Genomic DNA, 25,533 nt, shown 5'->3' on the forward strand with positions numbered 1-25,533 from the left:
TCAGGTGAAGTTCTGCACCCAGTTTTGATAAGACAAACTGTGATTAATGGATTAGGCAAAATTGGCCAGTGTTGCTGCTTTTGAAAATAATTACTCCCATATTACTTCTAAGATGCACCAGACAGCATCTCTTTATCTCTGACAGAGACCTCTGCCTAAGCAGTAAGAAAAAGCTGGTGAAATCAGAGGGATTAACATTCCTGGTAGGGAGAGCAGCAAAGAATGAGAAAAATGGGGTGGATTGACAGGTTCTCAGTGAGCTTGGCTGGGAGTCCTGGGACGCAGCATTTCTTGTTTCTTTCTCAGACAGGTCTCTGTCACACCAGATGCACCCAGCCATTCCAGATTAAGTTGGGACAAATCTCTGTGCTTGCTCACAATTTAGCTTGCCTGACAAGGGGAATAACACCTCCAGCTGCTGTCTATAAACACAGGACAGAGTCCTGCACCTTCATGCAGTGCAAATAACCAGTCTTCCCTTTGCATGAACGTTTCTTTGATAATTGTCTTTTGGAGTGAAAGAGAATGGCTTTCCTTTTGACTCAGCAGACAGACCTGGTTGTGCTCAACATGGGGTGATAGTACTCATTATCAAGTGTGATGAAGTGCTTTCCAAGTCCTTGATCCTGATAAGCCAGTTGTGAAAAGGTAACAATGGTGTGAAAAATAGAGTGCCAGGAGGAGCTGGAAGACTTACTTTATGTGGCAGGTAGGTTACAATTTCAAGTATTTACAGCCTCTCCTAAGCAGGTGGCTGAACTGCTTGTAAAGTGTTGCAGGAGTCCCTGCCCTTTGTAGCATGATGCCCCAAGGCCATCCTTAACCACAGAGCAGCTGTGTGAGAGTACTATTATTTGTGTGCAGCTGAGTAGCCATCATGAAGAAGAGGATATAAGCAAAACACGTTCCCACCCCAGCTCTTCGCAATGCGTGCACCTTCTTAAAGGCTTTGCCTTTCTCTTCTGAGTGCCTGCTCTGCCTCTGAACAGCACATCCCCCTTACTCCAGTGACTTGGGCAGTGCCCAGTCTGCCTACAGCACGGATGTGCTCCGCATTTGCATCAGCTCAGTTAAATCATCCCTGAGTCCTTTCCAGCACTGGGAACAGAATACCCCAAAATGGTGGCCTTGCTGAAAGTGGTGTTTGCTGGGTGACGACCAATGCTTTTTAATGAGAGGAAAGAATGCCAAGCAGTTCCACCTGCACAGTAACACAATGTATAATCTAGTTATGCTAATAATCTAGTCTGGTACTTCAGGGGGAAAGGTTTGTTGTAAGCAAGGGGTGGGGGCTTTTCCCACTAACATGTATGAAGGGCAGACACAATAGGTTACTCTTCATTAATACCTTCAGAGTAAGCACTTGTGCTAATCTGTTTTCCGTTTCTTTTCCTGCTGACCATAAACAGTTATCTCCTCAGCACAAGCAATTACCAGGGAAAACTGCAGTGGGACTGTCAGAAAAATATATAAAAACTACAAATACATAAGGCTTAGCCAAGAGACACAAAGTGAAATATGTTCCCCGCTTTTCCATTTGGTTTTAGCTTGATTGTGCAATGGCAAATGGTTCTCTCCAGCTATCTGGAATTCTTTAATAGCTTGGTGAAGACTACATATACTGACAAAACTGGATGTTATGAATGCTGTCTTTTGATTAGTTATCTTTCTCCCTTTTTGCCTGCTTGTACACCTCCACAGTCTTAGCATCAGCTTTCATCTCTGAAGGGAAGTTGCTGTGTCTGTTCCCATCTGGCTCTTCCACACCTGTGATGCTTGGCTCAGTTTCAGTGACCTCTGTCACCGAAATCAGAAAAAAGCAAGCTCCTTAACACTAATGTAGCATTAAGAAGCAAGCATTCTTATTGCAGCACTGGATGTACGGTGGATTGCTCCATTTAATGTGCATGGCTTCCTTCTTTCAGGTAGCTCCTTTTATGCAGTACATGTATATATATTGAACAGATTTCCCAGAAAATACATACGTATCCACAAGATTACCCAAAACTAATTTTAATGTTTGCCCTCGCCCTCACACATGCCCAATTGTCCAGAGCAGGGTGTCTTCGGTGGTCTCAAGGGTCTCCAAATTCACCAACTCCTCTATTCAGTTGGCCAGAGTTCTCCTTTGTAGTGCCCATATATGTCTTAAACCAGGTGATCTTGGTCTCTTTCTTGGCTTGGAATTGCTGGCCTCAGGCCAGTTTTCCTTCATCATCCGGGGCTACCTCTTTGATAGAACCTCAACTTACTGCTTACGTGTATACAAAGATTAGTTTCAAACAAACAAGGTACCTTAACACTAACGGTTCAAACCTAGGATACGTGACTACTTCTAAATTCTTCAGATTAAACCTTAACCTTTCTGTAATACTTCCGTCTGCCTCCACCCATTAATCAGGACCTCCAGAGGAATGCAGGGAAAGGTGTCACCAGAACATCCACAGCATCCCAGACCCTTGAAATTGTTCTGTGGAGTAAGGTATAAACCTAAGAGAAAGCTCTTGAGCCATTCTTGCAACCTTCCTTCCCAGGAAGATTTCTATGCTTAATCTACTAGAAATAAGGAAGTAAGCCAGGTTCAATGACAGCCATGGAGAAGTGCTCCAAGAGAAATTAGAGCGGCTGCGTTTCACGTGCCTCCATTTCTGGCTTTTTCTCACCAGTACCAGTTAAAGGGAGACACCTTACTGCTTGACTGTAATAGAAAAGTGTTTCAATTAACTGCATGAAGAAGCTTGGACTGACCTTGACTTTCCTTTGCCACGCTTAATACAAAAGATGCAGGAGTAAAAGCACTATTAAAACCAAGTCACAACTGTTTAAAGAGTAAATACAGATGGAAAAGAGAAACATGAAAACTGTTCAAGCATAATCTCTGAGGCTTTTAGGGTACATAAAATGGGGTTGAACAGTCTTTCAGGAAGGGTCTTGTTTCCTAATTTAGGGGAGAAATGTTGGAGCAATATTAAAATCTGGAACAGCATCTCAGAAAGGGAAGATGATAGCAGTAAGGTAATTTTACTGTCTGTAAATATGCAGGTGGTTCCTTGCTCTCACTGTCTAGTTCACAGGCTGGCATTGTTAACTTGTGCTATGCATTGCAGCTCACTTCTATGGATCTGCTTCCACCAGAGATTTGTAAGGAACAAAAAGTTTGCATTTCTCCTAGGCCATATGCATCATCATAATAAGACGTGCTTCATGAAGAATACCTTGCTGGAAAGCAGTGTAGGGGTACCAGGGAGGGAAGCCTGTGACCCTGAGGCAGGGAATAACAATGGGTGGGCAGGAGAAGTGGTGAAAATGTTGCTGTGCTTTCAGGATAGCCTTTGTGTGGGCTTGCACCTCAACACTGGGCTGCCCATGCTTTCTTCCCACCCAGCACTCTGGAACAGTGCCCATGGAGCATGGGGGGTGTGGGGGCGGGGCGTGGTGGGGGGTTGCTGTGAGGAGGATTCTTCAGATGATCTCTGTCGAGGGAGAGGCTTTCTGCCCTGTTTCAGCTTGCAAGGGCTGGCTCAGGCACTATCTGGGTGTCAGAGTCTGGTGTGCAGGCTTTACAATAAATACAAACCCGTGCATACCTCCACAAAGCCCATTTAAATAAGTAATGCAGCAGTGGAGCTCCTGAAGCTGGGTCTTTCCCAGTGAGTGGACCCGAAAGCACAGGAGCCTGATTTCATACAAGAAATTCCTAGGTGGAGTTACATGCTGAGAAACTTGTTCAGGCTGAAACGTCTATCTTGTTTTGATGGTATTTTTTTGGTGGTGCTCCTTAGAAACCAAATGGCTGCTTCCTTTCTGGCTCAACAAGGCACTCTTAAACAATACTAATCAAGCAATGTCAGGGTTTCCTTTTAAATGTTGCTTCTGACTCTTCAAGAGGTGGGCTGCTGTTTGCAGCCAGCACCTTGTCTCCCTACATCCAAAGCTGCTACAGTTAGTGAAAGCATCCATTTCCATGCATCTTTGCCTCTCACCTGTCCTTTGCTTTTGTTTGCAGACTATGCAGGGTAGAGAGATAGTGTTTATGTTTTGCTTTCCTTGCCAACAGCAGTAGTATTAGGAGCACACAGCGTGCCTCTGCATGAGGGCAGGAGTGTCTGAACTAGGAATGTGTGGGCCACTGCAAAATTGCAGTGCTGCATTTAAGATGAAGGAAGTGAAATCGGTGAATTGACCTTTTTCTTGTTTGAAAACCAGATCACATATACCTCATACTTACCTTATACTTTAGCCATGCTTTATGATTATTGTATTAGCTACCAGATTTTAAAATACATGTGTTTGGTTTTGAATGAGGGCATACCGCTAGCTGCATGATTAGGTGCACGAATCTTGACTTTCATGAATTGGTTTGTAGCAGTTATTCAGTGTTGCACTTCAGAAGATACCTTGAAGTGAAATGTAGCTGTTTTCTAAGGACAAGACTTATCTCTCCACTTAACAGCAGCACCACCCAGTTCTGGGAAGTTTAGATCCCTGCTGAATGTTGGTGGTTGTCTGTGAAAGGTAAGATCAGTCTATCTGAATTGCTCTAATATAGCAGATCTTCATCTTTTTACGTTATGCCCATAACTCTGAATGGCAGCTGCAAGCAATGATAAAAAAGGCCTGCAAACAACACCTTACCTCAGCCCAAAACTGTTGCATGCACAGAAGCAACCTCTTGAACTGAATCTGGGATTTCAGACTAATCTATCAACATCATTCTTCACATGTACTCAAATGACAGTGTTTCAGCCATAACACTCATCTGTGGAAGGCACAGCTGCTCTCGGTATCTGGAGGCAAAGCAGCCTTTGTGGCTGTGTAATGACTAGCCATTCCTAGTACCCATACAGCACACCCAGCCAGCTAGATGGAGAAGCTGGTGCAATAACCATATGGCCACCATGTAAATACTGGTAGCAAATATTTTGTCGTAATGCATTGCGGCTACTCAGTGTGGGCAAAAAAGCAGCATGCAACTAATAATGCTGCAAAGGCATCATGGCATGGCATTAGTCAGGGAATTAGTCCCACTGCAGGGTCTCCAGGCAGTTGCTAATGCCTGGAGTGCTTTCATCCTTGAAAATGCTCCGTATCTTAAGTGACACTCTTGTGGAATAGTGGCCTTTATCCATCTTGGCAGGGACAAGGTAAAATGTTGCGCAAGCAACATGAAATTATTGGTAACAATAAGTGCATACTGCCACACCAGAGACCCACCATGTGCCCACACGGCCATAGTACATTTCTTTGTGCACCACTATAGATACATACATGTTTGTGTCTGTGTGTGAGTATACACAGACATCTATAAGTTACTGGGTGTGTGCTCCCACACAGCCTTTTGCCTCCTCTTTCCCCCTGCAAAGGTTAGTTTCTGTAATTGTGCCCTACAGCAGCGACATCTGGCATTAAGAGAAACCTCTGACATGGCCTCCATCTGCTCTGGGCAGACACTCATTAAGCTCAATTAATGCCATAAAGGGAAACCTTCAGTTGCCATAAAGAAAACTCAGATTGTGCTGCATGTTGGAAATGCTGTGCTTAAATAGCAGCTGCTGTCTCACAGCCTCAGTCAGAGGATGGGAGCAGGAGGTATATGAACAATTGTCCGCAATTATGGTCAGAGATGGTCTTTTAGTAGAAAGCCTTCAGTGTCAGAATTTCTTTAGGGGTTCAAGAGGCAGTGCATTAACTTTTCATAGCTTATATATAAATGGTGCTTCATTATAACTAATTAATGGGCAGAAAATGAGGGGATTTATACAAATCCTGTTACAAAATTTCTCCCTTTTTAAAGGATTGGGCTAAAACACAGAAGAAAAGAACCATTGTACTGGAGAACGAGGAAAAGAGTGTGCCCTAAGGCAGTTGAGTGCTTTGCACATGTTGGGAGGCTCTTGTAGCTGTTGAGGTTTAAAATAGGATGAGACTTTCTGTATTGATAGAAAATTGAGAAGTAAAGAGGGTGGGGTAGGGCAATGCTGAGCATTCATCAAAACTACATAAAATGCCTGACACACCTGGAGAGACGTTTTGCCAGAGTTCCATAAATGGAACAGTTATTAATTGAAATGGTGGGAGAAATTGACACAGCTGGATTTTTATTGATGTGTCCAGCTGATTTTTACCCCTGTGAAAACCAACCTGCCAAGGCAATTGTGTTGTCGTATCTCTTCTTCTTGAGACACATTTCTACACACAGCCTTGTTATGGGTGAATTCATGGACCCTTGTTCCTTACCCACCAGTGGTTCTGCAGCACCTGAGGATATCTGAAGATACAGCACCTGAATACATCCTTTGGAGTCAGAAATTCTCTTCCAAAGACCTGAGTAGGGCACAGGCCATTAGCTATAGCAGCTTACTGCAGGAAGGACAGGATCTAGGCAACAAAATACACAGTTTTGCAATAAAATGAAAGATTGAAACAAGGTAGGTAGAAGGCATGAAGGAATTAGGAGGGATGAGGCTAACACACTGCACGTTTCTAAGATTCTGGATTGAGTGGAGCTGGTCCCCGCTCCCCATATTTACCCAAATTATGTTTAGAGATTTATTTACTTTTTATTGTACTTTTTGCATATGGATGCAAAATCTACCTGCTCCAGGGAAAACCAAATTAGTTTCAGGCTCATGTTTCACACTGCCAGCATTTTCTCCAATGAGTTGTGTGATCTAACACTTTATTTGGCACAAATATGTGTGGTGTTATTCCTGTCCCCTAGGAAAAAAGAGAAAATGTAACATAGAAGCCGTAATACACCATACCATACAGCTGGTGATCTTCACACAACCAGTGAACAGGAATGACTTAATGTGGCCGGGGCTGCTTAAGACCTTCCAGTTGGGACTGCATCTTTCCCTTTTCCGTCTTTGCATTCCTGGAGCTCTTATAGTGAAAAAATAAATGCACGTGAGACCCAGATGTAGGTTTTACGAGGAATTGTAGGAGGGAGGGGGAGACTGAGCGAGCATACGAAGTTTTCCTCATACCCAGCTTCGCAGCCCCAGCAAAAAGCATGACAACATGCATTGTTCTGCAAGCACCGAGACCCGTGTCACCATGCATGAATAACTTCTCTTAAACCTTCAGAAGGCCAGTGTGGATTTCTCTGCTTCACAGCCCTGAAATCAACATGGCAAACAGCCTTTGAATGCCTGCAGACAGCGTCAGCGCTGCTCACCCACGCATGATGCTGTGCCAGCAGTGCCCACGCTGTGCTCGGCCATGCAGAGGAGGTGGTGGCAGAGGGGCTGGAGCACAGCGGGGAGTGGAGTGCCAGGATGGTTGGGGCTAGTAGCAGGGCAGGAGTGGCAGGGGTGCTGCTGGTAGCAGAGTGGGGTGTGGTGCTGGATCCAGGGAGGCTTGGATCTGCATTTACTCTGCAATAAAACTTGGCAGGACAGTGCCTGGTTGTCTGAGAGGTGATTGATTTTGTGGCTGTGGTGCTACAGACTGCTCCGACACAAAGTGTTAGAAAGAGCGCAGTGTGAAGGGAAAAGGGATTTTCTCCCTGAGTTCCCCACTAGGTTGTTGAAACTTTCTCCTGTGTAAACAAACCAGTTGTGTGAGCATCCTCAGTTTCATTTTTCTCTTCTGATGCCATTTCATGCAAAGGAAATGAGCTGCAAGTGTTTAGCCTGGCACTGTAACTTTGGTAATCGTATCCAGGGCATAGAGTAGCATGGGCTGGTGCTTAATCATTCACTCATTAGCTCAGTGTCGGTTGAGCTTGGAAGACAAATAGAGGGTAAGAAATTGTGTCAGCTCGTCTGAGAGGAGCAGGTATAAGCTGGTTCAGGAAGGATGACACATTTTCTGGGCTTCTTCGTGTGCTAGCTCATTGCCTCTCCAGCACAGCTGTTGCTGCTGCTACCAGTTTTGGAGAAAACATCAGTATTTGAAGTGCCCATCTGCTTGCAGGTTTTGTCATATTTTACTTAGTGTAATCCTGTCAGATGAGAGTAGCCCAACTGTGAGCATCTCCTGCACTATCATCTGACTGCCAGCAGCTCCTGTGTCATGCACTCTTTTTGTTGTTACACTTTTTGTATAAATACTTCCCTTATGTACCCAGGGAGTCTTTGGAGGGCTGTCTTTGCTTATGTGGCAATACAAAGAGGATTTCTCCCCTCTCCAGCAATGATTACTTACCAATCAGGCCATTTCCAAAAGGGGTGGGGGACACATGAACAGTGTTGTAGACACTGCTGGGAAGACCATACCTGGAACACCGTATGCATTTCTAGCCACTCATGCTCAAAAAACACGACTTGACATTGCAGTGGATGCAAGTGCGGGAGTCTGCATAGACAGCAAGGAGATGAAAGCCTGACATGCAATTTGAGATTAAAGGAGCTTTACTTGTTTAGTCTAGGAAAATGCAGACCAGGATATATCAGAAGTTTATATATGCATCAGGGAAGGAAGCATTAAGGGCAGTAGGTTACTACACCAAATGGTCTGTACTGGAAAAAGAACAAACAGCGATGACCTAGCCGTTAGTAGACGTAGACTAGAAACTAGAAGCCAGCCCCTAGGTGTTAGAGCAACACTCCCATGGCAACAGTGGTGACAAATTTTCTTAGCTGTTTTAAAGACAAAGCTTGACTTAAGTTCATGAAGAGGATAGGCTGACATGCTTTCCTGCTGTAACAGATGATGGGACTGGATGACGCAGGAGATCTTGTTTGCTCCTTGTATCAGTCTATTCACAACATGGCTTTATTAAAGTCCCTGCAGCACTTTTGCAGTGGAGCCTGAGATACCTCCAATGGACAACATGTTCATGGATTTGAAGTGTACACAAACGGTATTTCAAACTATGAGCTGAACAAGTTTCATGGGATTGGGAGGGAGATGTCTAGCAGTGGCTTGGTAACTGACCACCCAAGGTAAACAAGGTGCTTAGAAAACTGCAGTGCCAGTTTATGCTGGGTGATGTTTGTGCTTTTTCAGTTGGAAGCTGAATTCAGCCAGACATGAATCACCCTTTTTTTTCCTTTTTACTGGGAATACTTTTCAGCCATATCACCAGACAAGACAACCGAAACCAGCACGGTTAAGAAGGAGGTGAGCAGGGATTACAGCAACTCTTTTAGGACTGGCTTGCACTGCTGTGTGACTGTGGCCACTTGCTCTTGCGTCAGTTATCAAACCACAGTGCCAGCACCATTGTAAGTGCTGTTGGGCTAATGAAAAGGCTGTTTTTCCATGGTGATGCTACACATGATCCTGACTGCAGTTATGTAAGTGCTTGTGATATTTTCTGCCAAACCACAAGAGGTTGCACTTTCATGATTAGTGCATAATCTCTAATGTAGACAGCCCGGGGACAAGTTTGACATGTTACCTACAGAAGGACACCCTAGAAAACCTGAGAAGGAGAATTCTTAGGCAGTCACTCAGTATCTTCCAGGACAGCCAGTTTACATCCATTGCACACTACCTTCTGATGTGTATGTGTTCCTCTTTTTCTTTTTATATTGGGTGTCTCAGAGATGCTGAGTTAGGAAGATACAGATAGATAGATAGATATAAATTCCTGGTTACAGTGAAGAATTTAAGTTTCCTCTGCTAATTGTTTCAGGATTTTTGTCATCTTTCCCACTTGTAAAAGTGTTTGGCTTTTGGTCTTTCAGAGGTTAAAAGGTGGCCAAGCAGCAGTTGGATCTGATTTGAAAAGAATATGAGTGAGAATTCAGGATTTCCTGCTTAGGGAGAGCCATGTGAGTACCGGTGAATGAACACAGTCCGAAGCTCATTGCACTCTACATTTAGATACCCATTTAGTTCCATGTGTTTTGAGCCATGCCTTGAAAGCATGGGTTGCTGAGATCCCAGAGCTAGTCTGTGGCTTCCAAAATGTCTTCCTGCATTTTTGGTGGCAGGATTTGTTTGAAACATGCTAGTAATCTTTTACAGATCTTCTACCAAGCCAAGTCATTTTCTGTATGATGTGAAAATAATTCATGCTGCTGTATCATCACTAGTTGTATGCAGTACGCTGATGTATTCAAGAGAAGTTTTGCATCCAGTGGGTGATAACATCTTAGTCTTCATGATTTCATGCATTCCTGGTGAAAAATGTAGTTAAGAGCCACACTTATGTAAAGCTGTGTTGCAGAGCATTTGGACTGCCTTTTTCTTACACCTTTTCTTACTGTTTTTCCTTTCAAACAGAAGGTAGAAAATTGTGCTCCTCATGTATCTGCCATTTAAGTGAATTATTCTTTCCAGATAATGTTAGTCCTGTCCGTAGTCACCTAGTTAGCCTTTTCCCCTACCACCACCTTTCTTTTTCAGAATAAAGTTTTTTTTTCCTGATGGGATAAGCTTTTCTAAGTATTGAGGAAATTATTTGGTACTGAGCAACTGCTTGTCTCTTGAAATACTCCTTACAGTATTACTTCTTGGAGCACCAAGCATCAGCTGATGTATCACTACACACTGTGTTCTCCCAGAGATGGCACTTTTTTGTTAGGATAGACATTTAATAATAGCAGTGTTGCATCCACAGAGGTTTACCAGGCAACAAGGGTGACAGGTTTTGTAGAAGGAAGCAATACCTTTTACTAGACTGACCAAAACAAGTAAGAAAAAAGACCAATGTTTTGGGCTCAGCATGCAATCATCAGCTCATGTGCATGATAACTTGACTTTCTTGCATGAAGTAAGAGGATGTTTTCCAGATTTGCGTGCTCCAAGGCTTCCCATCCAGGCCCCAGATAAAACTCTGCTGTTTTTTCCAAGCTTTTCCATGTATGTATGGAAATAAGTTTGGCCTTTGGGATACGTGATTGGAAAAGAGAGGCTCCTCATATTGCTGACATTGCATATCTTTGGTGAACTGTCTGAGATCTTGCATAAATTGTCTGGTGGTAGAGATAACTCCAAATGTGATCTATTGTGTCATCTATAAAATGGGGATAATAAAATTATGTGCAACAGAAGAGAAGAGGTAAGATGAACAAAGTGATAAATTTAAACCAAGAGATTTAGAGACTGGCCACTTTAAAATTTCTAGCTCGCTTGTTTCCATCCAGGAGGTAGGAATGGAAAACCAAGTCTGGTTCCTGTAGGAGGACTATTCCCCTAGGGAGGGAGGAGCAGTACAGCAGAACCATAATAAAAGTAGTAAAAATAATAATAAATAAGCTACAAATACTAGAAGTAGCTGTCTTCTAGTATTTGTACTAGAGGAGCTCACCAGGCTGAATTCTCAGGCTTTCTTATTCAGTCCTGCAGTTCTTGTTATTGCAATATTTTGCACATAAAGTTCAGTAATTACAGATTGAGACTAGGCAGGATTAGAATCCTGAGTACTTTTGCCTAAATTTCAGACCATCAAACCATATATTTTGCTGTTGCCAAACCTTGCAATTACTTGAAGTCTTTGAGTGCTCATTTCCAGGACTGACAGAGCCTCTGGCTCCTATATAGTAGTGTCCTATGCCAGCCAGGCTACATTCTGTACAACAGGTAAGAATCCAGTTTTCTACCTTTTGTAAGGGAAAGACAGAGCACAGTGATGCATTCTCACACCAGTTTTGTGTTTGCACATTGCATACAGCATGGTCAAAACCAAACGCATTCCAGGAAATTGCAAATATCTTTTGTGTCAAATGTCAGATATCAGAAGTGGTAAGCAGAGGAAGCGGGGCTGAGGTCTTCCTCACACTCCTGGGACTGTATCTGCAATACATTCTGCTGCATGAGATGTGGCATTTCAGTGGAGCACTAGGAGTCCAAAAAAATGGAGGGAACCATTTTAATGGGGAGTAGAATTAAAATTGAAAACCTTGGGTTCTTTGAATACGAAGTAAAAAAAAAAACCAACAACAAAAAAAGATACTGTGGGTACTTATCTTACATGCTGAAAAGATTATATTTTTCTGCATTCTTCTAAGAAGGAAATAAATGATTATCAAATGTCCTCATAAACATACTTTTTGCAAATAACGTGTAAAGTATGCTGTAAACACCTTTTTGATAAAAGGCATGGTGAGATTAAGTGATTTTTCCCAAGACATCAGAGCCTGGGACTGGAATTGATCTCATAAATTCCAGTGGAACTGGAATTGATCTCATAAATTCCAGTCTAGTATTTTAGCCCCATTCATTTTTCACAGCAAGAGGTTTCATCTCTTTGATGCAGTGTCTCATCTTCTTTACTCATGGACCACTGGAAGACAAACAACTTTTATGGCTTCATCAGCTTGAGTAAGTTCTTTACCTTAGCCAAAGGCTTTGTATTTATTGGGAAGTAAAAGGAGGTGTAGAAAGGCAGCACTGGTAAATCATGTGCCGTCAGGAGTCTCACAGGAAGTCGAATGACCCTTGCTTGGGAAACACAGACCACAAATGTGGCTGTGTTATTTACTGGTATGTGCTTTGCATTCTTCTGCAAGGACCAATTGCATTTTACATCAGTACAGTAAGTCCTGCCTATGCCTTTCCAAGATTTCAACATTAACTCTTCTGAAAACAACCTACTGGAGAGAAATGCTTTGAGGGTTAGTATTTTGACTTCTGACTGAGTCCTGGAAAGCTCTCACCTGGTGTTAATGATTTCTAGTAAGGGGGAAGAAGGATGGGCTTTCAACACAGTGAGCATTCATTGGCATATATCATGTTTCAATAGACCCTGCCTGGATGGCACAGTCACATCTTTCTGGCTTCCATTTAGTATATCTGTTTGCTCACAGTGTCTCCCTGAAGACAAGTCAACAATTGCATTAACTTTCTGATCTTGGTATGGGAATGTTTATGTTAATTTCCTGACATCAGTGGCTCTGTGATCTCTCATTTGAAATGGGCTATGGGGGAAAGCTGTTTCAGTATTCCTGTTTTTTTAATTAAAAGGAGAGGGGGAAATGCCCAAAATGAGAGGTGAAAAAGAAGGCTAGCTTCTGTAGAAAATAAGCAGGTTATATTTTTATGGGTGCAAGGTCATAAAAATTCAGATTATGTCTTTTTAACCATTTACCACAATGAGTATTTCCTAATACAAAAGATGTGGAAGTGTCTTTAATGTCTTGTTCCCAGTTAATTAACTATCCTAAATATGGCTGATATACCACAGTATTTTTTGCTAGCAGTTTCTGAGCTATTCAAGAGCACTTAGTTCATTCACTGGGAAAATCAAAGATCAGAGGTCTTCTTTCTAAGAAGCTTGTTTAATGTTCTGTATTGGGCCAAAATGTTTTGTCGTTAGGATGTTCCATGGGATCTCTTAGGTTTCAGATGTTTCGGCAGACTTAGTTCACTGTTAAGTCTGCAGAATTTTATCTTAGTACTTAGGTTGATCCTTTCTGTACCTATATTTTTATTTACCTTCAGAATTACATCCTGTGATACAGATTTCATCATGTAGATAATGAGCAAGGTACATGATCTTTAACAAAAAAAAGAAGATATGAAGAGGCTACAAGGTGAAGATGCACGTAGACAGGTTTGTTTGCATTTCATGACAGTTGTTTGTATATCTGGCCATGGGAGTGTTCAAAGGCTGTGTGGAATGGTTATTTCTCACCAGAATCTGCATTTTTACCCTTGGCTGTACCAAAGTAACTTGATGTTACTTCAGCAGAAGGCACTTCATCTATTCCATGTTTGTAACCTAAGTCCTCCTGTAATCCATTTTAGAGTCATGTCCAGATTCTTTCTGAGGAACAGGGTTTGTAATTTGATCTTTGTCTGGTTGTTAAAAAAAACATAATTGGTGAGGTATTAGCTATGGTACCTATGTTTGTTCTGGCTTAAATCACTTTTGGTTACTAAAGAAATGACCAAAGTCATTTGTTGCTTCCAACATTTACTTCAAAAGTGTCAACGTAAGAGGTCAAAATACAGAGAAACATGAAAGAAAACTGAGTTGTTCCCATGACTGGTTGTCAGGCAAAGCTACCTCAGTAAGCTGAGCCAAGCCAAGGATTTATGTGCTGTGTAGTTGAGGTTGTATAGACATTGCTAAAGCCACGGCTAAGTGATGTGTGTAGTGTATAATTTCAATAATTTTAAACAGATCTGCAGGTTTACATTTTTTGAATTGGTGCCATGTCTGTGTTGGTTGTGTACGTACAAAAATAAGGGTATAGTAACAAACTTCTGAGCTGAGCCAGAGCTCAGATCTGTGTTTGGCAAGTACTTGGTGAAATCATTACCTCACTAGTTGTCTAGGGTTTTTTGCGTGGCTGTCCATCACTTCACTGTCAAGAAAGACAAAATATGAAGAGATACATTTTCTTTGAGAATCTGTTTAACAAACACTGAGTGTGTTGGAGTGCTTCTGCTGGTACTCGTGCTGCAGCATTAGGAGCATCGCAGAGCAGCATTAGGAGTGTTTTCAGTACACTGACGGGGGAGCAGCACTATGCACAGCCACCTCAGTTCTCTGCTAGAAGTACCTGTAGAGACAAGTCTTGTGCAGTTCTTCCTGCATCCCTGTAATGTATTTTGGTGGGATTGCAGCAGCAGAGGTACTGGAGGTGAAAGATACTGAGGATCACTGAGTCAGATCTGAGTCAACATAAACATAAAATTACTTCTTCCTCTACCAAAGGCAGGGGCAGGGAGGGGAAGCCAGGTTAAGTTAGTTACTCGATCTGTGTGGCTGGATTTACATTGGTGATGGTTTGTGAGTACAACTGCCGTAAAAGGAAAGCAGATGTGACCATGGTGTGGACACAGCATCCCACCATTTTCTGACCAGCAGTAGGGTACAGAAGTACCATTTCAGTTCATCGCTGAAATCAGATAAATGTAGAAAATAACTGACCTTTACTCTTTTATCAGTTTAATCTCTTGGAGACTAGATCTTGGTCTTCGACTGAAAAACTGACAATCTGTTAAGGAACACTTAACCACAAGCAAGGCAGCAGCATACCATATTTCCAGCGTTGCAAACAGCTCACTTCAGAGTATTCGGGAGAAAACCTTTCAGACTCATTTAGGGTGGTAACTTTTTATACTCTATATATCATGGTTTTAACATAAGAGTAGCAGCTCCGGTGTGAATTTATTTAACAAAATCATGCCAGTTGCCACGTAGAGATCAGGATGCCTGACAGGAGGAAAGGGAATCCCTCCTGACAGGAGGAAAAGGGATTTCCTTTGAGCCAGGCTACAACATAACAGCAGAAATAAAAAAATGTAAGCTATAGATGGTCTCTGATAGCTGCTTCTGGACTTCTGAAGCAGAGTTGAATGACAGCAGTGGAAACACAAACTCTAGATTTGCAGGGGAGGAAGTGACCCTGCCATGATGTGCTGTCTACCATCGGCTCCTCTGAGAAGTGGGAGGTTCAAAGGCTACCATGCTATTTATGCTAATTGAGTTTGAGCTAAGCTCTTCCCAAGAAAAAAAAGCCTCTTATTGAATTAGTTATTCAGTTCCTCAGGGGGCCAGTGGAATGGCTGTAACGCTGTCTTAGAGTCTGCTTGGGGGGCCCTTGAAGAGTACAACTAAAGGATTTCTCTGATTTAAGCATCCCTCAGATGAAAAGCAACCAGGAGACCTGAGAGAGTTGCGTGCCTTTTGCTGTTTAGACTGTCTGCAGAAGGGGCCAAACATGTTCAGGTACACAGCACCCTGGCAAGTCCTCTGCTTGTCCATGGAACAGGGGCTGAGGGTAAGAAACATTTATTTTCATAATATTGTTAAAAAAGCATGATTTGTAATCTTAAGAGTGTGTTGTAAAAGGGAGGCAGCGTCAAAGCTACCTACATAGAAAATGAAGGACCTGTAGGGATGTGCAGTGTTTATTCCTTCATTGTGTGTTTCCCTGTTGCTGTTACTTGAGGGAACAAGTGAGAAGGAGTAAACCTCGTAGGAGTTTTAGGAAATGGATGTTAAGGTGGCGTTGCAGCCTGGAGAACTTAAGTATTTTATTCAAGGTCATGCAGCAAGTCAGCAGCAGATAGGAGAACAAAATCCAGATCTTCTGATTCTAAGTCCTTCTAGTTGCTTAATATCTGTTAGTTGTCTTCTAAATTGGATTTTCTTCAAGACTGTTAGCCTTGAGGACTCATGAAAGTACAATTAACTGTAGCAGAATAGCTATGGGCAAGACTGACATCTGAAAAGTGTAAATTTAAATCAACTTGGCCTGTCATTATTTCTCACAATACATTGCAGTATTCTTTTCTGTGAAAGCAGTCTACGAGCCTCTGACAGCATTTAATATGAAAGAGTTACATTACAATTCAAAAATACCAATTAACATTTCCAAAGCTCTCCGGATTTTATCACAACTCTTGAAATATTTGCTAGTTTTTTTCTTTCAAGAAATGCCAAATGCCAGAAATACCTTTAACTTTTGAAAATAGGTTTCTAACTTCAAAAATTGCAAAGAAATACTGATAAATACAGCTTTTAAATACTACCCCCTCATCTGCCTTGTTCTGCCACCCCTTCCCCCCAAATAAGGCAAATTAAAATTAATATGCTGATCTTATTATTTTGTTTTCACAACTTGCAAGACTTGTGTCTCACTAGCTTTTTATGATTTTGAAGAATGATTTCTTTTATCAGTCTCTATATAAAGTGCATACTTGGAAATGGAAAGATCAAGGTCTGCCTACACAGCTGTTTTTCTGTGCAAGGATAGCTTGCATTTGTTGTTGCTAAGTCCATTTTGACTATTCCTTTTCTAATCCTTTTATCTTAAAGGATCGAAACTATGCAGATTGTATAGATCATTTATCAGTCATTATGTAATCTTCTTTGGGATTGAGGTAGGATTTCATGCTGTCAAAAGGGTGGCACCAGGATTTCCAAAGTGCTGGTATTTGTGCAAATTCCGCTCCCCCTTCCCTGCCCCCAGAATGGCCTTTCTGGAATGGTTGTGGGATTTCCTTCTGCAAAGATTTTAGTTTTTTAACTAATCTGTGCTACATTATAAAAGCTCACTTCTGGATACATACAAATCTGCAATATATGTGGTACTGACATTCACAATTAGCAAGTCTCTTAACACTGTGTTTTTGCAAAAGCTTCTCCCTTCTTTTTCCCCATGGTGTCTTAATCAAGCATTGCTGAAAAATAATACTCACCAAGTCCATGAGGTGCTTTTTTGGCCTGGTTCTATTTTAATGTAGAAGCTCTGCAGTCATAAGTTACAGCGTATCTGAGACACCCAGTATATTACCAGAAGCTGTAGATGAAAAGAAAATTTGGCAATGTGTCCAGCGGATCCCTGAAGGCTGGCATTCTTCATTGAATAGTATGCAGTGCAGAGCTGTTCAAGTACTAGAGCAATGATAATAAATTTTGGATGTTTGGATCCAAACGCATTAAGGTGTCAGAAAGCAGAATTGCCAGCGTTGGCTGCAGTTCAGTCTCTGGGCTCCAGTTCAGGGTGTTGCCTAAGCCAAAAATTAAATAAGGTGCCTGGGGAACTCTCACGTCAAATGAAGTCAGGTGCCTACTTTCTGTCAAAAAAGTTAAAAGATTAAATGCCTTTACTGTCCTTGTAGTACAGTCTTGTGGTTGTGATACTAGCTCAAGCAGGAAAATTTATATTACTGTTCTAATTGAAATCCATCAGGGAGATGGCTACTTCATTGAAGTAAGTGGTGCCTTCGGCTTGCTTTCTTTCATTGCTTGCTCAAAAACTGGCAGAGATGGCTTTCCCCTAATAAGTGATACTGCACCCCCATATGGATGAAGTCATGCCTGCTATGGCTATGCCAGGCTATGAAGTCATAGCCTGCTGTCCAGATAGCATGCGTTCATTACACGTGGGCATGGCCAATTGTCCAGCATCAAGCTGGGAAGTATTACATATAGCTGTGCTTAGAAAGTGTAAATTCCACAGGACTTTCTCTGAGTAGTGCTAGGATACTTTGAAACTTCAAGTATGGCAATGATGTGGAAGCTGTCCATACCTCCTGGTTTACAATTCTGCCTTGTACCTGTTGAAAACAGACAAGTACAGTTTAATATAAATATTTGGTTTTGTAAGTTACTTGCATTTCTCTATTGCAATGAGCTAATTCAGTCAAGCCAGTGATAAATTTCACATTACCTTTTGCCTGTGCAGGCACTGTTGTACGTTAATATTTATGAAATCATATTAATTAAACAGCTGATGAGAGTATACCATTGACCTTTCTGAATGAAGGCTACAGTATTTCATGCCTACTCTTAGGTAAGCCTGTGGTCCAGCCAAAATCACCATTTAGCAGCAATTTCATACTTGGAAGACTGTACAGCTCACCTTTGATTTGTATGAGAGCTGTGGTCAACATTCAGGCTTATAGCCTGCTCCTGCTGAAGTCAACGGCAAAACTCTCCTTGGTTTGAATGGGTGCAGGGCTGGATGTACAAAAATAAAGTGACAGTAGTTTGAAGGTACTATTTATAGTGATATCAAAAGTGGAGAAGGTTTGCTGAAACTTTACTGCTAGGGGCTTTGTAGTTAGCACAGGTATGTGTGAAAAGACAGGGCCACCTCTAGTCTCTTGGTAAATAGCAAAACTGTTGTAACACTAATTAGGGGCACATTCAGGCAGTGCGGTATTACTAGTAATTTGATTTAATGAATACTTTCATTTAAAAAGCTGTAATCTGTGCTCAGCCCTTAGGAACTAAGGAGGAACTGCAGGAACATAAATTCCCTAAACCACAGGCACAGCCTTTCCAGGTGTGTGACTGAAGGACCTCATAAGCCTTACCAGAAGCAAATAAAGACTGTAGATCATTAGAATTCTGCAGTTGCTCTGGAAGATTTGGCATTCTGAATTTTGCTGAACTGTTGGATGCTGTATGTTTGCACTAAATCATCTTGAATTTAAGATCAGATAAAAATGAAAAGATCTTGTCGGTAAAGGTAGATGCAGTCCTTTAATATCATTGGGGTGTATTTTGCTTGACTGGGTGGTGTTCATCCTTTATATATACAGCTATTTATTTGTTCTAGCATCTCTAGATTTTATTACTTTATTAGGTGATGTGGTAAAGGCAAGATTTGGGAAAAAATAACAAGTTTTGATTACATGCAAATAATCTGCTTTGAGCTGATGGTTACCAGATTCCAGCTACCACCTATTAACTCCAGCACTGACATCAAGTAAATCTGCATACCTAACCAAAACCATTCTTATGTCCTCAGTGATTCAGATGAATTAACTCATGGCTTGTTCTCTTCAGACTACAGAGCTGATAAAATTTCCTGGCATTTTTCAGGAAGGAGGCTCATGAGAGTGTTATCTAACATAACACTCCAGCCCTTATAAAAACCTGTGTTACCAGGCAAATAAATAGCCCAAGACAGTAAAAAAAAAATCATCTTGTCTTACAACTGAAGTGGCGTTTTCAAACCAGTACTATATCTTGGTAACAAGTAAATCCCAAAACATCTTAGGAGGAGCTGACTTAGGCTTAACATTATGTGGTAGCCGAAAATGGCTCTGATTGCGTAGATCAGGTCAGGTACTGCCAGTCCTCTTCTCAAGGTCCTAGCAAAGCACCTACATTTCCTACAAAGTAAACAGAAGAAATGGCAGTGGGTGCCCGGCATGGCTGGATGGTAGTTGCTTGTGTGTAAGTGGTTCTATCCTCTCCGTACTTCCAGGTTTTTTGGTTTTGTTCTGTGTGTTGGAATAGTTGGCATTTCTCTGAAACTCAGTTCATGCAGTTGAAGGAGCATAGAAGAATTTCAGTTTGCTTTGAAAATAATTAAAGAAAAGTTTCTAGCTTTTTCTGGTTGCAGAGAAGAGCTTAAAAAAAGACTGACCTCTGAGGGCTTAAAAAGCATGAGGAAAATAAAAAGGATTATCTAGCTACATTGTAGTGCTTTTAAATGCACTTCTTGGCTTTCTGGGACTTCAGTAGTGACATCTAAGCAAGTGAAATAAGTGTTACTGCTATATGATTAAGGATGTTTAGTACCATCAAGTGCAAGCAGTACCTGTTGTGCATATTAATATACTTGGATGGGTCATTTTATCTCTGCTCTTCGTAGTCACTCAGCTACAAAGTGCCTTAAACCACTTCTAGCTTGTTGTTTCTGTTGCTACATAAGGTCCATGACTGTGCCTTTCAAAAGTGCTCTAGGTTCTCTTCCACTTCCATTTTCCCTTAGTCTTCGCCTTTTAATGTTGACGCCATGCGACACAGGTCTGCTCAAGTTATAGAAGTATTCACTGCCCTTTCTTTTTCTTGTGACCAATGAGCAAACTATTAAATTTTTAATAGATTGAAGAGAAGGCTTGTGGGAATGGGATTTGAATTGTTGGCATTTAAGGATTTTGGGATGCTGTTTCCAGGCTGCATGTTCAGCAGAAGACATTTTCTGTTTACTCTTGAAAACTGCAATGTTATTTGTTAAGCATTTCCATTTTTCTAAAAAATTTTAAACAGCTGCTCTTTTCTCATACGTTCCATATCTTGGAACTTAAACCCTAGGGGTTATAAAGCAAAAATACAATCAAGCATGCTTCAAATGAAAGAAAACTAATGGAGTGGAAGAGATAAGGTCTCGTGATATTTACCTGGTTGTCCCTGAGTAGCCCAGCAATCTGAAACCAAGAAATGTTGTTCCAAAATTAAACAAATACAAATGACAGAACCACATTAATTTGAAATAATTAATACAGGATCCCAATATCTAATTTACAGAAGCATCTTCTAACAATAAGAAGGCCTGATTCTTTTTAGAATTCCTTACTTTCTAGGTTGTAATAATAGTCCCTGCTAATTTTTAGCAATGTAATTTTAACTGCGCACTTCAGAACCTAAATCTGCAATTCTCCCAAGGCCTTAAATGCCCTTTGACTTTTCTTACTGTTTCCTTCACTGTAAAATGTATCTTCTTTGATACTGAGCACCATTGTTGGCCAAATGAGAAATACTGTCCTCAGTATATCAGCATCAGTCAGCTTGAAGATTGCTAGGTGATTTTTGAATGCGACATCAGAGCAAATCCAGGGAATAGTCTAGACACTGAAGCATGAATTTTGCTGATGCTAATAAAAATCAGGAAACCAGAAGCCAAGAGAAGGGAGCTCCATACATCTACAGAACTTACTACAAACATCAACAAATTCATAAAATTTTGCAGAATATCATGCATTCATCTCAGCTGAGTTCAGCCTGGATTTAGGGTTTAAATCTTCAACACTCTGCATTCTGATCACTTGTCCACCAGTGGGGCAGAAAGGAAATAATGGTGGCAGCAGACCCTAGAAATGATGGAAGAATGGAAGGACCTGAGTCAAAGGGAGGAGAACATAAGGGATAAAGAAACGCATCCATTTGGGAACAGAAAGTATAGGAAGGCCTTACATGAAATAAAGGTCCTGGTGCCCTTGGTATTAAGAGACTGGAGAAGGCAGAAGAAAGGTAGTAATGATCAACTGAGGGAGAGTGATGGATCAGCAGGTTCCCTGACCGGTAACCAGAAGCTGGCCAGCAGAAGTCTCTTAATCTGTTTTTATCTGGCTACCATGCTCACTGTCCTTATTCAGTGAGAAAGATGTTCAGGGCCCCTTCTCCAGACAATTATAACTGTATGTGTAAGCATGCAGCTGTATGCCTTCACTGCCATTTTCTGGCACTAATAAGAACCAGATTTTGATGATGTGTTCATAATTTATTCTGAGCCATTTTGGTATCCATTCTAAATAATTAAAACTTGGCTCCAGTTCCCATTAAAAGATTTTGTGCTGGGAAAGCATACCTGGACTTAAGGACAAAAAATGCAGCTTTTGCTGACGTCAATTTTTTATCATAATTCCTGGAAGAAGAACTTGCCGAGGCCATGACAGTCATTGGGGAAAAAAGTTCTTGAGCAAAGTCACAGTAAAATACATCATTAATCTTAACCCACCCACATCCAGGCACCATATCACCAGACACTTCATTGGAGGAAGGAACAGTACTGTTGGTATTCATGACTCATTATATTCCTGGGTTATAAGGTTTAAACAGTCAGCTGTGATCCCGTTATGACTGGCATTGTGACACAGACCACTGGATTTCCCTAAATTGACTTCTGTTTGGATTAGAGCTTATCTTCTGGAAAAACATCCAGTTTTGATTCCACATGTCCTGCAAGAGAGCATTCACCACAGCCTGTATTAAATTGTGCCTTCATTAATTATACTCACTGCTAAGAGCTTCCTGTTAGAAGATATGCATTATTTAACTCTTGGTCTCCCTGAACACTCCCCATGCAGACAGAAACGTCCTGTGCTCCTTTCCTCTCTGAGGAGTTGGCTTTGTCTGAAGATTGTTGAGTGATTGCTTTTCCTTGCATAACCTGTGGGCTTGGAAGAAGTTCTGATTTATGGCTTTAATTACAGTCCGTCCAACCATTCAAAAAACCTTCTCAACATCTTCCTTCAACTCTCACCCTTGTTGTGGTGCCAACATGCACCTGTGGCTGGGAACAGTAGTGTTGATGGTGTGTGCATGGCCTCCACTTTTTATCCATACTACTTCCACCTTGTTGTCACAGGGTATTGCACCCTACCTTCACATGTCCACCTCTTTGTCGGCTCTGGTTGGAGGCTATGACTAGATTATTATCACTGTGTTAAAAGTAGAATAGTGTCTAGTACATTGAGGTCTATGTCTGGACTGTGCCTAGAGCTTCTGAGCATTAATCAGATTTCCTGATGAAATACATGGTCCAGGTGAAGTGTCTTGTTTGGAGTTCTTTTTGTTGTTTCTGCATAGTTTGGGGCTGTAGTTACGTTACTGTTTCCACTACAAAATTGAAATGTGTATTGACATTAGAGATATGCATCCTTATCCTTTGGATCAGATGAGGACCATCGGCAATCACGTGCATCCCTCGCTGCAGAACAGGCAGGTTTAGAGGTGAACGCAGGAGCCATGTGGACTCCAGCCTGTGTTACTAACCTAGAATGGTACTTTCGCCAAACTGACGAATGAGGTTTGTCTACAAACCAGAGTGGTGATGGGTTGCAACATGCAGGTGTGAGTCTGGGTGAGATCCACTTTGAAGACGTACCCTTAATTACGCTGCAGGTTTCGGCAGTGCTTCTGTAACAGCTGGCTATCACACCTCAGAAAGCTATGATCTTTTCTTTATCTTTTTTGAGACACACTAATTTAGGTGGTGAGAAGAGATGTCAGTGCTAATGGACCAATAAGCGTATCAGCCAGGCTGTTACTTAATTGCCGAGATGCTCACAGTTCCCTAATTGAAGGCATATATTACCTTTGGGTAAATTCTGCTTAGCTGACTTAACTCAGTGAATCTTTGTCCAGATGTGTTTCTGGAAGTTACCAGCTGACATAGTATAAAATACTGTATGCATGTCTATACAGCATTCAGATTTGGAAGGTGCAGCCAAGCAAGATGGTGCCCACTGAGCAGAGTACCATAGTGCTATGAAAACCATTTCTGGGTGGAAGAACATGCTCTTTCCATGCCTTGACGGAACAGCTCAGAAGTCCCACCCAGCTCCCACCCAGATCAAGCTGAATTACCCTTTGGCAAGCTGGGTACTTCCTCTCCTGGTCAACAATGTGAATAATGATTGTCCTTGGTTTGGAGAAATGTCAGCTCTTGGACTGTGGTGTGGGTGTTTTAAATTTGACATCAGCAGACTTTTGAAGTAGTCTGGGTAACTTTCTTATTGAGGTTGTGAAGAAAATAAAGTAGCACTGTCAGAATCTCAGATTCCCAAGCATTATAAATTATGTTAGTGATCACATTGGCCTCCTGGCACATATTTTATTTTTCCCCTTGATGGGACCTTTGACAAATCCCTAATTTGCAAAGTTGAATACCTGAAATTCAGCATTTAAATCTAAATGTATACAAATCAGTAATGCCTAGATGTATCAGCCCCAGAAACCACTTTTTTTAAGGTGTCAGGAACTGAATCTGGGAGTTTAAGCAGCAGGGTTCCAGCATTTTTGTTTTCAGAGTCTGGCCTGCAGTGTTTGTGGTTCCAAAAACCAATGAGCTCTGCTTTCAATACATCTGGAGCTTGTCCAGCTCTCTCTGCTGTTGTCCGTGTGCAGTCTGCCGCTCACCATTGCAGAAGAGAGGCTGATTCCCGTGTTCATCCCACTTGCAAACAGCAAAACAATTTGATTTTCTTTAAGTTGCTTTTTTTTTAGTGAATGACTTTTGAATGGTACATTAGTATCCTTGTATTCATAGAATTGTTGAAAGTTCATGGTGATTTTGAAGTAGTGCTATGATTATGGGTTTAATTTTATTTGCTGTTTAGTTCTAGACCTGCCGAGAGGATTTTTTTTTTTTCACCTGTGATGTAAGTAATGTTAAATGCTGTCTGATAAAAATGCATTTGTTATTTATAGGTAAATCCAATTATTCAGTTAGTTAATGGATCTTAAAAATAGCTTTAAGAAGTGGTCATTCATGTATTTTCCAGCAACTGACTGCTACTTTACCCCATGAAAAACATCCATTCTGATAAATTAATTGGTGGGCATTCAGCTTTGTGAAAGGAAAACCATACCTGGTAGCATAGCTTTATGTTACGTGTCGCAGATAACAGATAAATGAGTGCTTATTGAGCCACCCTGTAATTGCATTAGTCTGTAAACTTCTGGTGGCCTGGTTTCCTCTATTATTAAACTGAATTAGTAGAGTTGGAGACATGCTTGGATACTTGCACTTGTAGATTAGAGATTTCCTTTTTTAGAGGTCTGCTTTACTGGGTTGTTTTTTCATTAAAAATGAGACATGGTTTTGGTATGGTGTTATTTTTTGTTCTGCCAGAAAACTGTAATGCATTAAGTGCTGCATGTAAAAAATGTTTGCTTGTTCTAAGCTAAGTTTATTTATAGCTCACAGATCTCACATGATGAGGACTGCCAGCTTTAAGTCATCATAAAGAATACAAATTGAGTTCTGAGATTAGCTTTGTATTTATTTTTCTAGTTATGACAACTAATTTAGATCCTTGCCTTATTTTGAATGTGTCAGTTTTGATAAACGGTGTTCAGCTGATAGAGTACACACGGCTGCTGTCTGTCATTTAGTGAGTTGTAAAGTACGTAAGAAGAAAATTAAAATGCACTTTTTATTCTCTTTATAAAATTTATTTTTGAATGAGCTGGTTCATGTTAACCTGTCAGTCAGAAAGGGGAACCACACAAACTTACTTTCAGTTGGGGGTGGGGGGCAGCACTGCATGTTTTTTGCTGTGTGAAAATCAAGTGAGATTTTTCCCAGCATCCTGAGCTCCTGCTTCAAAACCAGAGAAGCCACCTGGGGGCAATAAAGTTAGACAGGTGCTTAAGCATGTTTTAGGAGCCTAAGGCAAGGGAAGGAGTTTTAGGTGAGGGGAGGGAGTTTTGAACAGGATGCCACAGGCACACATAGCTGCTTCAGCAGGCAGCTGCCACTGCCCTGGCCCCTTCCCTCAGCTCTGTGGCTGCTCCTAAGGAAGTAAACAGCTAAGGTTTGTCCCAAATCTCAGTATGACCGGACAATCCTGTTCAGACAAGATCTTTGCAAACACCAAACAAATGCAGTTTGTGCTCCAAACATCAGGCTTTCAGTCTAGAAGTGATTACCGTCC

The 25,533-nt window shown here is 41.4% G+C and overlaps 1 protein-coding gene across 4 annotated transcripts in view; it reads left to right on the forward strand.

Annotated features, from left to right (window-relative positions):
* Positions 1-25,533, forward strand: part of PALM2AKAP2 (PALM2 and AKAP2 fusion) — a 274,692-nt gene that overhangs the window by 201,016 nt on the left and 48,143 nt on the right. The window contains exon 1 of one of the 4 annotated variants that reach the window (XM_056324617.1): positions 15,403-15,629. The exons of the other annotated variants lie outside the window; for them this stretch is intronic. Coding sequence (XP_056180592.1) covers positions 15,570-15,629 — 60 coding nt within the window. The 5' untranslated portion in view covers positions 15,403-15,569. Of the gene's footprint in view, positions 1-15,402; positions 15,630-25,533 lie in introns of those variants that run through there. 4 annotated transcript variants of the gene reach the window in all.

The sequence above is a fragment of the Falco biarmicus genome, chromosome Z, assembly GCF_023638135.1.
Source record: "Falco biarmicus isolate bFalBia1 chromosome Z, bFalBia1.pri, whole genome shotgun sequence".
In the NCBI taxonomy this organism is placed as follows: domain Eukaryota; kingdom Metazoa; phylum Chordata; class Aves; order Falconiformes; family Falconidae; genus Falco; species Falco biarmicus.